This window comes from Triticum urartu, chromosome 3A, assembly GCF_056163025.1.
Source record: "Triticum urartu cultivar PI428250 chromosome 3A, HENAU_Tu73, whole genome shotgun sequence".
Classification (NCBI taxonomy): domain Eukaryota; kingdom Viridiplantae; phylum Streptophyta; class Magnoliopsida; order Poales; family Poaceae; genus Triticum; species Triticum urartu.
The window spans coordinates 5,171,375-5,188,297 of record NC_141875.1 but is presented as its reverse complement, the minus strand read 5'-3'; the positions used below and the strand labels follow the sequence as shown (position 1 = coordinate 5,188,297).

Below are 16,923 nucleotides of genomic sequence, written 5' to 3'. Positions count from 1 at the left end.
GCAGTGGCGGCGAGCTGGGAGGAGTGGCCGAAAGCACTTTCGTCACTGGGATCTGGAGCAGCGACGTTGTCGAGGAGCTGCGTCAGAGTCAGCCAGCCATCGGCGTCCGTAGCAGGGCCGCTGCCATCGCAAGAAGACTGTTTTTTTTAGAGGAGAAGATACAGACGAGAGAACGGTACGATTTAGGCCCAGAATTTTGGCCCACGCGGGGATTTTCATTATGGCGGATAGAAACATTTAGCATTAAGCGAGGCCAAAAGTCCACAGTGAGACATCTCGCCTCATGCTAATTAGTTTCCCTTCTCTGTTTTCTTATTTGTTTTCTTCTTCTATTCGTATTTTAAAAAATATACTAAATACATATATTACAAACTGAAACTTATTTAAATGTATGGAAAACAGTGATTTTTTAAAAAACAATAACACAGTGTGAATACATTGTTACCATATTTTTTAAAAATTGTTGGTATCATTCCAAAAAAGATGATTGTAACATTTAAATAATATAATCATGCATTTCAAAAAGAATATATGGAGAAAATGACGTTTTGTGACATTTTTCTGAAATGTTAATCCAATATACATATTTGTTCGCATAGTTTAAAAAACGATACATATCACTCAAAAAATTGTTGCCGTGTGTATTAACAAATGTTCCACACGTATTTATAAAAATGTTCATCACATATTAAAAGAGTCCTGCTTGGTTTGCTTGGATGGCTAGCTGCTTCTAACAGTGACTTATTTGAGGGTGTTTGCCATGTATCTGAACTGAAACAAGAAGCAGCTGAGCTGGCTGTGCGTGTGCTTGTGCATGCATATGACCTGCTAGCACATGTGTTTGTATGAAAAACAAGCACACACATGTATAGCTGCTGCTTTTCTCAGGTGTGCTGGTTGTTGCAAATGCCTGGCTCATCGACCCACCTGAGAAACTTGTGCGCGACAAAGCATCGATCATGGCAACTGCTTCTTTATTCCCCAAGTATTGAAATAGTGGTTTTGAGTATTGCGCTACAGCTGAATGATGAACAGATTATAGGGGTCACATGTTTAAATCTTAGTGACAGAGAATTCAAAAAACTGTTATTTTTAAACAGAAGCTACTGACAACAGATGCTATAGTTTAACTGCTAGTAATAGATCATGCAAAGTGCCAACAGATGGAACGTAGCTCATCTGAACAATACGGCGACTTCTAAGTTCTTGGTTTGTCCTAAGTCAATCTTTTGTAAGCTAATGTGTCTATAGCATGAGAACATATTTCCTAATGAGACTAATTTGGTGAAGATGTTCATATATTTTTTTCTAAATTTAGCAACACATTTTGACATTTGGCTGCAAATGATGCAGCATATCCAGCAGGATCAGCACAGAAATACTCTGCTTCTGAACAAGCTCTCTAGCCATGTACTCCATACAAAATTATTACATGGAGATACTGAAAAAGAGATAACAGTATTGCCTGCGGCAATAGCCATGTAATCCAATTAATGTCACTCACTTTCAATACTTGATTTTTCAGCAACACTTGACTTGATTCCGAGGACCGATTCAGTTTGATGAACAAGAATGAATGTTCCTGGCTAAGCTCAACCACCTCAGATGCATCCAGCAAAGGGAAAAATTACTGTACTAAATCAAATAGGCATAAAACAGAGGTCAAAGTGCAGATTATAAGCATGGAACACTTGTATTTAACGATATTGCCGTCACTCAGTATTTTCACCTGGAATGATTAGAGTGGAACCTCCAAATTATCAACAAATTGAAAAGACATAGTATTTGGAGTTGGATATGAAAAGTACTGCTTTCACATATTCATCTTTTAACTGATAGTGATACACACGATGTAAAACGCCAACAGAAGGAACTACTACAATTCAGAATTTCGGCAACGATTTGCTAGAGCACAGAACTCATCACTGCAACCAAAATTTAAGAGACCAGCATCATCAGAACTAGTAGTGCCAAAAGTAAACAGACAGTTTAATCTCTCACACAGCCTGCGGCATACGGCGCAGCAAGTCAAGGATCGGACCGGAAGCTTCAGCCTCGGCAGTGAGCTCTTTGGCCATCACCTCCGCGGCCAACAAGTCCTGCCGCAGCTCCGCATTCAGCACGATGTGGGAGAAATGCTGGTCCAGCACCAGGCCCATCGCCCTGGCCACGGCCACAAGCGACGGCACACTGTCGCACTGCTCGAGCTTGTGGATTTCCACCGCCTCGGGGCAAGGCTGGGCCTCCGGGAACCTGGAGTACTTCCGCACCCACTTGGCGAGGTACCTCAGCAGGCTGGCCACCTCCCCGCCGTCCAGCTCGGACACGGCCGCGGCGAGGACCAGCGAATCCTCGACGTTCCTCGACGCGAAGAGGTAGTGCAGGCACACCTCCGGGGAGGTGAACCCGTCGTGGCCCATCATGAGCAGGATCGCGGCACGCCTCGTGACCTGGGCGCCCGTGCGGGGCTCGTCGACGGCCATGTTGGCGACAGCCAAGGCGGCCTCCTTCCAGCGGGTCTTGACGGCGACCATGGCGTCGTAGGCCCGGTCTGAGGCCGGGCAGAGGAAGCAGCGGAGCGCGGCGAGGAGGTCGGCGGAGCGGAGGTCGGCGGCCTGGCGGAGCACGGCGCAGAGGAGGTCGGCGCGGGCGGCGGCGTCGAGGGCCGCGAGGAGGCCCTGCGGCGGGTGCGGGAGCGCGCGGGTCTCCGCGAGGGCGAGCAGCACGTCGTACTCGGCGAGGCGGACGGCGCTGGAGGCGACGACCGGGACGAGCGTGGCGGGGAGGTAGGAGGCCGCGGCGCGGACGGCGGGGAGGAGCTTGGCGGGCGGGGCCGGGAGGGCGAGGGAGCGGGAGAGGGTGGTGAGGAAGGAGCCGAGCAGGGCGCGGAAGCGCGGGGCGGTGAGCGCGTCGGCGGAGAGGGAGACGGCGAGGAAGGAGGCGGCGGTGGCGAGGGCCGGGTCGGCCGGGGCGAGGGCCCAGTCGGCGGGGTCGATTGGGGTGGGGAGGGCGGTGGTCGCGGAAGGTGGTGGCGCCCCCGGGGTGAGGACGACGGGGTGGTTGGCGGCGGCGGCCGCGGCGGGGCTGGTGATGGCGGCGAGGAGCGTCATGGCGCCGCCGCGGGGGAGGAGGAGGAGGGGAGAGGGGTTGTTAGGGTTTATGGACGGATCGGTTGGTTGATTTTGTTTTGTGGGGAATGAACCAGCGGCGGGTTGGGCTTCTGGGCTTTTTTGTTGGAGGTTTGGGGCCTTTGTGTTGCGTGCGTGTCCTCCGGCCCGTCAAAAAAGAAAAACTATCTACCGCACAGGAACACGGGAGGCTACGTTCAAAAAAAAAAGGAACACGGGAGGCTTGGCGGCGGTAGTTTAGGTGCGCTTTTCCTATCCTCAAAAAAAAAAAAGGTGCGCTTTTCCCCTCTCGTTAGGGTTTCCCATCCTCTCAACGGCGACTCTTGCCGGGCGTTGAGTTTTCTCTCCCCTACCCCTTCCCGCCGAGTCCTCTCTGTCTTCCGACGGGAGCGACGCCTAGCCTCGTTCTCCTCCCATCAGGCGACGAACTAGCGGCCGGGGTTTTGGTTAGGGTTAGGTCACACAGCCCGGGTGTTTTTCCACTTTCGGGCAAGGGAATCGAGAAGATGGCGGCAGAAGCTTCGGGATCGGGTGATCCGGACGATCTGGCTGCTATGATGAAGGAGCTGGGCCTCTCTGACGAGGATTTGGATGATGTGGTGATCGACCAACAATCTGTGCCGCCGGAAGCGACCAGATGAATGGCGGTGGCTAGGGTGAACACTGAAAAACAGTACAGCCAATATTGGTTCTATAGAAACATGCGTGCGGCCTGGAACCTTGCTCAAAAGGTCATTATACGGCCCCTGGAAGACAACCTATACACTCTCCAATTTGCTTGTCTAGGGGATTGGGAGCGAGTAATGATGGACGGACCCTGGGCTTTTCGAGGGGATGCGGTGGTGATTGCACCATATGATGCCTTCTCCAAGCCGTCCTCTATCAAGCTGGATCGGTTGGAAATTTGGGCTCAGATCCACGACTTCCCGGATGGCTATGTATCCCAGATCCCATCGCTTGCATCGAAGCTAGGTGACTTCGTATACGCTGAACCAGCATCGCATGATTTTGAAGGCAATTTCCACCAGGTGCAGGTCAAGATTGATGTAGGTAAACCCCTAAAGAATGTTGTGTCATTGAAAGTAGGAGAAAAGAGAGTGATCTTCCGGGTGAAGTACGAGCGCCTTCCAAACTGGTGTGCGGTTTGCGAAAGGTTGGGACACCTTTACAAGGAGCATGGCGATGGTGTGCATCCACCATCGGCACTTGTGTTCAAGAGTCTTAAGGCAGAGTGGTCAAAGGGCGCAGGGCCAGGACCGGGGATAGCAAGAAGCGGCAGCAGGGGAAAGGCCAAAGGTTCAGGACAGCAAGCACCGAACAATCCAGATAGGGATGAACACATGGTTGATGCGGATGGAAACAGAAAACGCACTCAGGTCTCAGATGCCATAGCCAACATACAGAGGGGGCTCAAGACGACGACTAAGGGGGCAGAATTACTTGCTCTACCCTCACAACAGCTGCCGGTGAGCCCGCCCCCAAAGCAAGATCCTAAGCGTGCTTGGACGGAGTCAATGACAGAACAAGGGAACCAGTATCATCAAGCAGTTGGTCAGTAGCTCGGAAGGAAAATCAACGGACTCCCGCGAGGAGTACCGCCGGGCTCAATGAGTATCCTAAGTTGGAACTGTCGCGGTGTGGGCAAAGCCGCGACAGTTCGAGAACTTCGCGAACTAGCGAAGAGATTTGTCCCTACCCTACTTTGTATTGTCGAAACTCAACTTGATAGAGTACGGGTAGAAAAGTTAGCAAGCACTTTGGGCTTTGATAATTCTTTTGCTGTTAGTAGTAATGGCCGAAGTGGCGGCCTCGGTAGCTTTTGGAACAATCCAATAAAAGTTGAAATTTTGGGTTACTCAGTGTATCATATAGATTGCTCCGTCGACGAACCGGGTCATGATAAATGGCGAGCATCTTGTTTCTATGGGGAGGCCAGAACACACTTGAGACATCAAACGTGGGACACCATGAAGGGAATAGCAAGTTCAAGTGACCTTCCGTGGGTATGCATAGGCGACTTTAATGAAGTGCTACGTCCGAAAGAACATGAGGGAATAGGAGAACGCAGCAATGCACAGATCCAAGGGTTTCGAGATGCTGTTGATGTTTGCATGCTTATGGATGTAGGCTATGAGGGTAATTTCTGGACTTTCGAAAAAAGAGTAGCAGGTGGCACTTACACTAGGTGCAGGTTGGATCTGGCCCTAATATCGGCTGAGCTGAGTGCTCAGTATCCGGAGGCCAACCTGAAACATGAAACAATAGCTGGCTCCGATCACTGTCCTATTTTGTTCAGCCTGAGAGGCGACTTGGGGCGTCCGCAGGCGAAAACCCCTTTCAGATATGAGGTAATGTGGGAGGCGCATGAGCACTGGCGGGACACAATCATCGAGCAGTGGAGCGATGACCAGAGGCCGGTAACCATGGAAGGGCTTAAGGAAAAACTTGTGGGATTATCAAACAATCTGGGAAGGTGGAACAGGGAGACATTCGGGTCAGTCCGGAAGGAGATCAAGCACTTAAACTCGGAGCTACATCGACTTCGAGGTGAGCCAGCTAGGGTGGGGCCGACGCATGCAGAACTCAAGATCAACGAGAGACTCGTTGAGCTATACCATCGGGAGGAGATGATGTGGCGTCAGCGGTCACGCATAGAATGGCTAGCTGCGGGCGACAAGAACACGAGGTTTTTTCATATGAGAGCTAGCCAGAGAAGGAAGAAAAATATGATCAAAGCATTATCCAACTCCCTGGGCGTCTTGGTTGATGACAAAGCAGCACTTAAGAGCATGGTGTTTGATTTCTATAGAGATCTGTACTCATCGAAAGGGGTCAATGGAATTGATCAAGTGTTGCAACATGTGCCAGTCAAAGTAACAGCAGCAATGAATGAACAACTATTGGCACCCTACACAAATGAGGAAGTGAAAGTAGCGCTCTTTCAGATGTTTCCCACAAAATCCCCAGGGGCGGATGGCTTTCCTGCTCACTTTTATCAGCGGCATTGGGACTTATGTGGGGAGGAGGTTACAAGGGCGGTTTTGAGAATCGTCCGAGGGAAGGAGAGCGCTGAATGTGTGAATGACACGGTCTTGGTGCTTATACCCAAGGTGATAAATCCAACCCTGCTTACTCAATTCCGTCCTATAAGCTTATGTAATGTCATCTACAAAATAGCGTCAAAGATTGTTGCGAACAGGTTGAAATTGGTACTACCAGACATCATTTCCGAAGAGCTGTCAGCTTTCGTCCCAAGTAGACTGATAACTGACAATATCATATGCGCATATGAGTGTTTACACTTTATGAAACGCAGCAAGGCGAAGTCCAACAACTTTTGCGCTTTTAAAACTGGATATGATGAAAGCTTACGACAGGTTGGAGTGGTCTTATCTTCAAGCAATTATGATCAAGCTGGGTTTCAACCAACACTGGGTGAACATAGTCATGGGATGATCAGTTCAGTTTAATGGAGAAAGACTTGAGAGTTTTTTGCCTTCACGTGGATGACCAGGTTTTGCCTTTTTGAACTTCTGAACGCACTCCTGATTATTTGTAAACTATGAAAGCAAAGGTTTTTAGTTTTTCCAAGTAATCCAACAATTCGAAAGAGCATGAATGCAAAGCTTCCAGAATCCACTATTTCCGAACATTTCACATCCAGCCAAAAAATGAGGATGTTACTGTTATCTCCTCGATAACCATGATAACCATCTGGACATGCACATGTTTATCTAAGGGAACAGTGAAGAATGTACATGGCTACACAACTGGAAGCATATGGGATATCCTTGTGATGCCGCATTCAGAAATATATTCATCAGTTTAACAGTAGAATCAGTTTACCGTTCAGATGCAGCAATATATAAGCTCGGTCAGGTTCAGCTCAAGCACATCGTGAAATACATCCATGGAGTGCATGAAGCCACCACCGCTCATACACCGAATAGAACACCTCTGCAGCAAACTGTTAGAACCTGGCATTGACATATGCTCAAACTTCAGAACATAGACATCACAGTTCAGTCTGATACATTCTCAACACATGGTAAAACGTGACAGCCGCCTTAGACGAACAAAGTTTTTTGAAAAAGAGGGGGGAGGGAGTAGGGTGGAGTTGACCCTCGTCGTCGCTGCTGTCGGCCAAAGGTTTCCCACGGACAAGCTGCCGCCCTGGCACCAATCAAGCCCGCCTTCAACACTTCCGAGCACGGACGCCGGAGATCTGGACCACCCGATGGGGAGAGCCGCGTGCTAGGTTGGTCCATCCCAGATCTAATGAGAGGGGCACGGGGAACCGCCTCACGCCAGGAACGCTGTCCACCGGTACCCTGCTGCCCAAGCAGCCAAGGAAGTCTGGCTTACCGTGCCGACGAACGCCCACCACCGGCGGATGGACGCCGTCCTCAGCAATGGAGGCCACCACCTCAGATCCAGGCCCTCACCCAGGCATGGGATCAGCCGAAGGCCTCGCCGCCCCCTTCATTGGCGGGTGCATGGCAAGCCGGCGACCCCCTCCGGAGGCGACAAAGGAGAGAACGAGGGAAGGAGGAGCCGCCGGAGGGCAAGGTTTCGGCGGCTCCCGAGTCGCCCGTGATGGAGCGATGCGGGGGCGACACGAGGTACCTTAGATCTGTTATAAGTTGGGTAAAGAATCTCTTTGTTTCTTGAAAAGCATATCAAACTAATCACACATGCATCAGCCATCAGGTCAGCTGCATCTGTGATATTACATCACTTGCTTTACTTCAAAAGCATAATAACAAACAAACCACACTGTTTTTTATTATTTTTAGGGGGGAAAACTTATATACCGAGGAAACTGTTGGAACCTAGCATGAGTTCTTCATATACAAAGTGTTGCATATTGTTAAACTAAATTGTACTTTATATTATTGGCAAGTTAGATTAATACATCGGCATTCAGATTATCACAAACTTTTATGAAATACAAAGCACTTGATGGATTCACAATCTGTTGGTGAGGTTTATAAAAAAATGAATTAACACCCCAAACTGCTACCTAATTTTTTTATTTTTTGACGGGCAATGGCAGGTGCTCTGCCTTTTCATTTAGTAGAGGGAAAAGCTGTACATAGTAACAACTGCTACCTAAAATAAGCATAGAGTTCACAAAGAGCCAAGCAATTGCAACAACCAGCACAGATAGCTGCTGCTTTTTCATTTTTTTCGTAAGTATAGCAAACAGACACACAAGCAGCTAGCAGGTCAATGCATACACAAGCACACACACAACCAGGCAAGCTGTTTCTTGGTTCAGATACATGGCAAACACTCTCAAACAATTCACACTCACAAGCAGCTAGCCTTGTAGATACACGCAGGCACAGATAGACATAGGCAGCTGTGACAATTCCACACACACACACACGCATAGCAGGCGTCCACAGCAAGCCGCTCCAATTTCAAACCACGCGCACACACACCGTCCAGGTCTGTGTAGGCACACACACCGTCCACAGCAAGTCTCTTGTTTGAAATCCACGATATAATAAACGGTGAGAGCCACCATAAGCTCGCACCTAATAAGGACAATACCAATCCAAGAAGGCACACAAAGCAAACCAAACGCATGATCCAGCAACGTCCATCACTTTCATGTAGCAACGGAGCGCACAGCAGAGTGTAGAGTTCACCTAGGCGATGTGAGAGACATGGAGAAACAAGATGGTCAATAACTGAATGCAATCAGGAGCAGTGGCAAATGGACTCGGATAAGATTTCATTCTAGTATGTGTAGCGTAGGTCCAGCACCCATAGGCTATACAGACATAACCACTCTGTACTATGTTCTCCTTCAATTGTTTTGTCATCTGTACAAGGAATTTTAAGCCATGACACTTCAGGAAAGAAGGTGAAGCAAAATTGAACGCACACCAATAGAGTATCAGCACACCAAGCTTGCTGCAATAATCAAAAAATCCAGCTGGTAAAGCTGTTGGGGGATTAGATATTTCAAAGGCCAAGAAGAAAGATGACGCCTCTGCCGGTATTGCTTTCATCCCATGTACTTCAGCATCTCTCGACGCAACCGAAATCCAACGATATGGGCCTTCATCATAGAGATCGTCATCCTTAATTGCCAGAAAAGGAGACTCTGGATGTTTCATGCACATTTTAAGAACATGATCGAGCAGAGAAGTGTCACACTTCCAATTTATCTCTAGATGCAATGCATTACTAATATCCGTTGCTCTGTCCCTTTGGATGATCCCATCGCATATCCAATAGTTAGAAGCATGAGAAACCCAATCAAATTTACTAACAGTGTGGAAATTATAGTGCAGGAATAACTCATAGAGACAGCAATCTGCAACAATTGTTGGGTTGATGTCCAACATACATGGGTTGCGAGCAACTATGCTATCAGCTTGTTGATGTAGCAGTCCACAAAACTGTGACCTTGTCAATTCTTTGATAGAGCAGTACCAGAAAATCCGAGTAGATCTTAGCTTGCTTGCCACCTTGGAACGATCATCATGCATGGGCAGGCAGCATCTGCTGAAGGTCCACACCAGCTTGTTGTTGCCATATCTTGCTAGAGGAATACCCATGGGACCTACGTCAATCTCGTCATCACTCCCATTAAGAAAAATCATCATAAGTTTGATATCCCTAAGGATCCGATCAATCACTTGACTAACACTATCTGTCTCAAGCCTTAAGATTTCATCATATCCCCAAAATCATCGTTTTCATCTTGCTCATCTAGGATGGCCATTACAGAGCGATCAAGTTGCAATTCCTCTGCAATTGCCCTCTGCGCTCCTCTTCTATTTTTCCACTCTGAGCAATCTATATAAATTATTTTGTCAAAGCATAGTTCCGGAGTGGTTGTCTTAGATGGAAGCACTGCAGCTATGGATCTAAGAACAGTGGACGCTCCAAATCCATTTCAACCATCAAAATATATGACCTTGTCGAATTTCCTGAACCGTATCCCGGTTAATATTTCCCATGTGACGCCGTCAACATCTTCCGCATATAACGGCTGGAATAAAACATGTCAATAAGTGAGAACGCCTTTGGTAGCTGCAACACTAATTTAACATATACCATTGACCCATGTCTGAGCAAGCGAATTTGTTCGAATAATCTTGATTAGATGCTTAGTCGAGGTGGATTTGGACTGTGTTGTCCGCGTCCGAGTGTGACAACATATGCCATTGTTTTCCGTGTTCCGTACAGGTGTCACGGTCTTAGTTGAGTAGGAGTGGTTTCAGTCGGGAAGTCCTGGTCGATTAGGCACTAGTTGCACGTGTGTATTTGTGTATATAAGAGCATCTCCAGCCGCACCCCTAACAGGCCCCCCAAGGTCATTTTTTAGCGCCGGCGCCCAAAAATTAGCCCAGTCGCGCCCCCAGGATCTCGTTTGTCGCCGGTTCAGACCGAAATAACAGCCAGCGAACCCAAGCCTAACCCAAGCCCCCGGGGCGCGTGGGGGCGCCGGCCGAAGCAAAAAGGCGCGTGGGTCCGCTCTGTCGGCGAGAGAAAGACCTTCTCCCGCCGATCCCCCCGCTTATCCCCCTTCTCCCGCCTTCTCCCGCCATTCCCCTCCCTCTCCCCTCCATTCGGCCGCCATGCCGCCGAAGAAGTACACGGCACCTCGCGCCGCTACCGATGCCAACGCCACCCAGCCGAAGCAGAGGGCGACGCCGTCCAAACCCCCGGGCATGTCAAACGCCGATTGGAAGGCGGAGGTTCAGCGCCGGGAGGCTGTCACCATCGACGGGTGGAACAGGCTCAACGCCAAGAAGGCCCGAGATAGGGCAGCGGCGGCCCTGGCGGAGCAAGCGAAGCGCGCGGCGGAACAGGCAGAGGCGTCTCGCACGAGGATGATGAATCTGTCCGACGGCCACGGCCCGCACGCTCCCTGGAACCAGCAGAGCATCGGGTCGCTGGCTGGCTTCTTGGCGTCTCCAAACCCCTGGGGCTGCACGCCCTTGCCTGGCTACGCCGGCGGCGATGCGCATGGCGGGTTCAACCCCAACATCACCTTCCCCATGGCCACCCGCCCAGCGCACGCCCTCACCCGCGTTCGCCGACGTCCAATACCCCCCGTACACCTACTCACCGCCGGCTTACGCATCCTCCCGATGCCACCTATGCGCCGTGGCGGGCTCTTCTTACAAGCCTCGTCGTCGCATCTCGGCAACCCCGACGCGACGGAGGCCGACATGGACGACATCATCACGGCCGGCTCGGCCGCCTCCCACGGTTTCAATACCCAAGAAGATACAATGGATCTCAACGACAACATGGACGACGAGCTCGACTACGGCAAGGAGCCAGAGGAGGAGGAGGAGGAGGAGGAGGAGGAGGAGCCAACGCCTGCTCCGGCGAGGAGAGGAAAAAAGAAGAAGCGTGCGGCCAGGACCGGTGAGCCGTGCGTCAAGTGGACGTCCAAAGAAGACGAGTGCCTCGCCGAGGCGTCGAAAATCGTCTGCCTCGACCCGATCACCGGCACAAACCAGAGCGCCAACACGTACTAGGAGCGCGTCAAGTAGGAGTTTGATGAGAGCAAACTGGTCGACCCGTACTTCCCCGGTGTCCATATGCAGCGCGGCTCGAAGACCATGGCGAATCATTGGGGGCTCATCCAAACGACGTGCAACAAATGGCATGGAATCGTCGAGGAGATCGCGGCTCGCCCGGAGAGCGGCGCCAACATCGAGGGTCGGGTATGCATGCACGCCGGTCTCTCGCTCATTTTTCTCCTTGTGCGTCGCTGACACTTGTTCCTCAGTGCAGATGGTACGGATGTTCGCTATGTTTCGGTAGGACAGCGGCACCGACCAAGATTTCAACTACCTCCACATGTTCTCCCCGATTGAGAAGTGCGAGAAGTGGGCGGAAGTTCGGCGCACCCTCGCCAAGGCCAAGGAGACGTACAAGCCGGACACGCCGATGTCGGGCGCGGCAGACGGGCGCCCGGACGGCAACAAACGGGCCAAGTCGCCGAAGGACGCCGCGCCAGCTACTGCGCGTTTGCACGAGTCCATCGAGCATTGCATTGCCGACACCAAGACCCGGGCCGCCCAGATGGAAGAGAAAACCGCGGCGCGATGGTCGGCGTTGATGACGAACAACACCGTCAAGCTCGACCTGCTCTGGACCAATGTCGCCACGAAGAAGAGTATAACCGACCTTGCTTTCCTGATTGGGGGGGGGGGATGGCGACTATGGACAAGCAGGTCAAGGCGTGGTACCTGGCAGAGCGTGGTCTCATCCTGAACCAGATGAAGACGACGGCGGCGCCAACTCCGACCCCAACGCCGCCACCACGCCCAAGCGACGCCTCCGTGACGTCAGGCCAATAGGTGTATCAGTCCTAGTTCATGAGGTCAGGACGCCGGCCGGGCCTCGGTAGGCACCAGTATCGGTTCGTCTGATCCCTTTAGTCCCGGTTCCAAACATGAATCGGGACTAAAAGGTCCTCACTCCTTACGCAGCCCCTTTAGTCCCGGTTGGTAGCAGAAACCGTGATTAAAGCTCAGTCTTCTGTCCTGGTTCTAGCCACCAACCGGGACTATAGAGGTGCCTATATATATGCTCGTCCCTGCCCTCTCACTCCTTTGTTTTTTGGCCGACTAGCGTATGGGAGGTGTGTGCTGCTCTGCTCTCACCTCCTATGCACATGAGGTGTTCGATGAAATGCCCGAGCCACACTTAAGATTTCTCCTCTCCAAGCTCGACCTTCAAGCTCCATTTTTCTCAAGATTTGTGTAGGTTTGACGCTCCGTCCCGTCCTCACCATCGTCGATCGCCCGCGCCAATCTCGTCACTGGCACCATCGTGGTGAGCCTCTTGTTCTTATCTTCTTTTTTAAAAGAAAAAAAAATCTTAATTGTATGATTTAGATAGATACTTGTAATTTTTTTACTTTTATTATTGTTTGTTATTATATAGTGCCATGTTTTGGTATCCGCCCCCGTCAGACCTCGTCCGGTCTATGATTCGATGTGGTATATAATCTTTTATAGCTATTTGTTTCACTTAGTGTTTATGATAATTATGCCAACCAACATGACATAGATGTTTTTATCTAGGAGGTATGTGAACCGGAAATTTAGTTCAAAAAGAAAATGAGTATTTGAAAAAAATTAAAAAGAATTGAGGAGGAGAAGATGAAATTGGAGTTGCATGTTGTCGATGTCGTCGAGGATCACAAGATCAAGATGGATGCAATGCGCTTGAAGATTAGAAAGACTAGAAAATATGCCACTGATAATGAGGCTTGGCATCATTATGCTGTTGGGTCAATTGTTACCTTAGTTGCGATTATGATCGCATTTGTTGTTGCATTTAAATGTTTTACATAGTTGTATGTTAGTTTCAATGTATGTTTTAATTAGATGCTCTAGAGATCTATATGTTGTTCTATGAAAACTATGTATCAACTTTATGTATTTATTTTCTCAGTAATAACATTTGATCACTATTGTAGTTTGGTTTTAATGTGATGATGAACTTGTATTAATTTGGTCACTTTTCTATTCACACTAGTAGAAAACAGGGTTTTGGTCCAGGCCGGGTCAGCCCATTAGTCCCGGTTCAGTCTAGAACCGGGACCAGTGTGGGCATTGGTCCCGGTTCGTGAGCCCAGGGGGCCGGCCGGGCCACGTGGGCCATTGGTCCCGGTTCATCTGGACCTTTTGGTCCCGGTTGGTGGGATGAACCGGGACCAATGGGCCTCGCTCCTGGCCCACCACCATTGGTCCCGGTTGGTGGCTTGAACCGGGACCAAAGGCTCCCCTTTAGTCCCGGCTCATGTCACCAACCGGGACCAATGAGGTGCCTATATATACCCCCTCGCGCAAGAGCAGAGCACAGTGCTTTGTTTTTTCTGGCCGAGGGGGAGAGGGCTTTGTGGTGCTCTAGCTCACCTCCTATGCACATGAGGTGTTCGATGGAATGCCCGAGCCACACTACTTAAGCTTTCTCCTCTCGAAGCTCGACCTCCAAGCTCCATTTTCCTCGAGATTTGTCTAGATTTAGCGGTCCGTCACGCCCCGTCCCCGTCTTCACCACCGTCGATCACCCGCACCGATCTCATCACCGACACCACCGTGGTGAGCCTCTTGTTCTTATCTTCTTTCTGAAAGGAAAAATATTCTTACTTGTATGTTTAGATAGATACTTGTATCATTTTCTTACATTTATTATTGCATCTTATATAGTGCGATGGTTTTGGTATCCGCCCCCGTTGGCCCTCGTCCTGTCTATGATTCGGATGTGGTATGTATATTATCTTTATAACTATTGGTTCATTTATTGTTTATGAAAATTATGCCGACCAACGTGACATAGATTTTATTTATCTAGGATGTATGTGAATCAGAAATGCCAACCGACCCTATTGTCGAGAGGTTAAATTTAGTTGAAGAAGAAAACAATTTGTTGAAGGAAAAAATAAAAAAAATTGAGGAGGAGAAGATGATATTGGAGTTGCATGTTGTGGATGTCGTCGATGATCACAAGATCAAGATGGATGCAATGCGCTTGAAGATTAGAAAGATTAGAAAATATGCCATTCATACCGAGGCTTGGTATCATTATGCCGTTGGATCAATTGTTACCTTGGTTGCGATTATGATCGCGTTTGCTTTCGCATTGAAATGTTTTACATAGTTTCAATGTATGGTTTAATTAATTAGATGCTCTGGAGAGCTATATGTTGTTAGATGAGAACTATGTATGCACTTTGGTTTTAATGTGATGATGAACTTCTATTAATTTGGACACTTAATTATATATAATGCACGCAGATGAACCGACAATGGATGTACGGTGACAGACACACCCGCGAGTACATTAAGGGCGTGCATGAGTTTCTCGATGCGGCTGAGGCAAACAAGCAGAATGGTTTTATGTGTTGTCCATGCACTGAATGTGGGAATACGAGGTCTTACTCTAACCGGAAAATCCTTCACTCCCACCTGCTTTACAAGGGTTTCATGCCACACTATAATGTTTGGACGAGGCACGGAGAAATAGGGGTTATGATGGAAGACGGCGAAGAAGAAGACTACGATGGCAACTACGTGCCCCTTGAATACGGTGATGCTGCAACGGGGGGAGCTGGTGAAGATCAAGAGGAACCAGACGATGTGCCCAATGATGCTGCAACGGGTGAAGCTGCTGAAGATCAAGAGGAACCAGACGATGTGCCCGATGATGATGATCTCTGCCAGGTCATTGTCGATGCAAGGACACAATGCATTAGTCAAAAGGAGAAGCTGAAGTTCGATCGCATGTTAGAGGATCACAAAAAAGGGTTATACCCCAATTGCGAAGATGGCAACACAAAGCTCGGTACCGTACTGGAATTGCTGCAGTGGAAGGCAGAGAATGCTGTGGCTGACAAAGGATTTGAGAAGCTACTGAAAATATTGAAGAAGAAGCTTCCAAAGAATAACGAATTGCCCGACAGTACATACGCAGCAAAGAAGGTCGTATGCCCTCTAGGATTGGAGGTGGAGAAGATACATGCATGCCCTAATGACTGCATCCTCTACCGCGGTGCATACAAGGATCTGAACGCATGCCCGGTATGCGGTGCATTGCGGTATAAGATCAGACGAGATGACCCTGGTGATGTTGACGGCGAGCCCCCCAGGAAGAGGGTTCCTGCAAAGGTGATGTGGTATGCTCCTATAATACCAAGGTTGAAATGTCTGTTCAAAAACGAAGAGCCTTCCAAGTTGATGCGATGGCACAGTGAGAACCGAAAGAAAGATGGGAAGTTGAGAGCACCCGCTGACGGGTCGCAGTAGAGAAAAATCGAGAGAAAGTACTGGGATGAGTTTGCAAAGAACCCAAGGAATGTATGGTTTGCTTTAAGCGCGGATGGCATTAATCCTTTCGGGGAGCAGAGCAGCAATCACAGCACCTGGCCCGTGACTCTATGTATGTATGACCTTCCTCCTTGGATGTGCATGAAGCGGAAGTTCATTATGATGCCAGTTCTCATCCAAGGCCCTAAGCAACCCGACAACGAAATTGATGTGTACCTAAGGCCATTAGTTGAAGAACTTTTATAGCTGTGGAATGAAAACGGTGTACGTACGTGGGATGAGCACAGACATGAGGAATTTAACCTTAAGGCATTGCTGTTCATGACCATCAACGATTGGCCCGCTCTCAGTAACCTTTCAGGACAGACAAACAAAGGATACCACACATGCACACACTGTTTAGATGACACTGAAAGTATATACCTGGACAAATGCAGGAAGAATGTGTACCTGGGCCATCGTCGATTTCTTCCGACCAACCATCAATGTCGAAAGAAAGGCAAGCATTTCAAAGGCGAGGCAGATCACTGGAAGAAGCCCGCCATGCGCACCGGTGATCACGTGCTTGCTATGGTCAATGATTTACACTACGTAATCTTTGGAAAGGGTCCCGGTGGACTAGCTGTTCTGAATGACGCTGAGGGACACGCACCCATGTGGAAGAAGAAATCTATATTTTGGGACCTACCCTACTGGAAAGACCTAGAGGTCCGCTCCTCAATCGACGTGATGCACGTGACGAAGAACCTTTGCGTGAACCTGCTAGGCTTCTTGGGCGTGTATGGGAAGACAAAAGATACACCTGAGGCACGGGAGGACCTGCAACGTTTGCATGAAAAAGACGGCATGCCTCCGAAGCAGTATAAAGGTCCTGCCAGCTACGCTCTTATGAAAGAAGAGAAAGAAATCTTCTTTGAATGCTTGCTCAGTATGAAGGTCACGACTGGCTTCTCGTCGAATATAAAGGGAATAATAAA

The 16,923-nt window shown here is 49.3% G+C and overlaps 1 protein-coding gene and 1 pseudogene across 1 annotated transcript; both read right to left on the bottom strand.

The window, feature by feature from the left end:
• Window positions 1–1,791: 1,791 nt before the first annotated feature.
• LOC147977587 (uncharacterized) lies at window positions 1,792–3,150 on the bottom strand. The gene has a single exon (XM_087545841.1). It carries the CDS (start codon window positions 3,108–3,110, stop codon window positions 1,998–2,000), a length of 1,113 nt encoding a protein of 370 aa, XP_087401967.1. The 5' UTR covers window positions 3,111–3,150; the 3' UTR covers window positions 1,792–1,997.
• Window positions 3,151–8,592: 5,442 nt separating this feature from the next.
• On the bottom strand, window positions 8,593–9,885 carry LOC147977586 (uncharacterized; annotated as a pseudogene).
• Between the last annotated feature and the right edge of the window lie 7,038 nt (window positions 9,886–16,923).

Coding starts and splice junctions, on each gene's coding strand:
- LOC147977587 (XM_087545841.1), bottom strand. CDS start 3,110: ATGACGCTCCTCGCCGCCATCACCAGCCCCGCCGCGGCCGCCGCCGCC.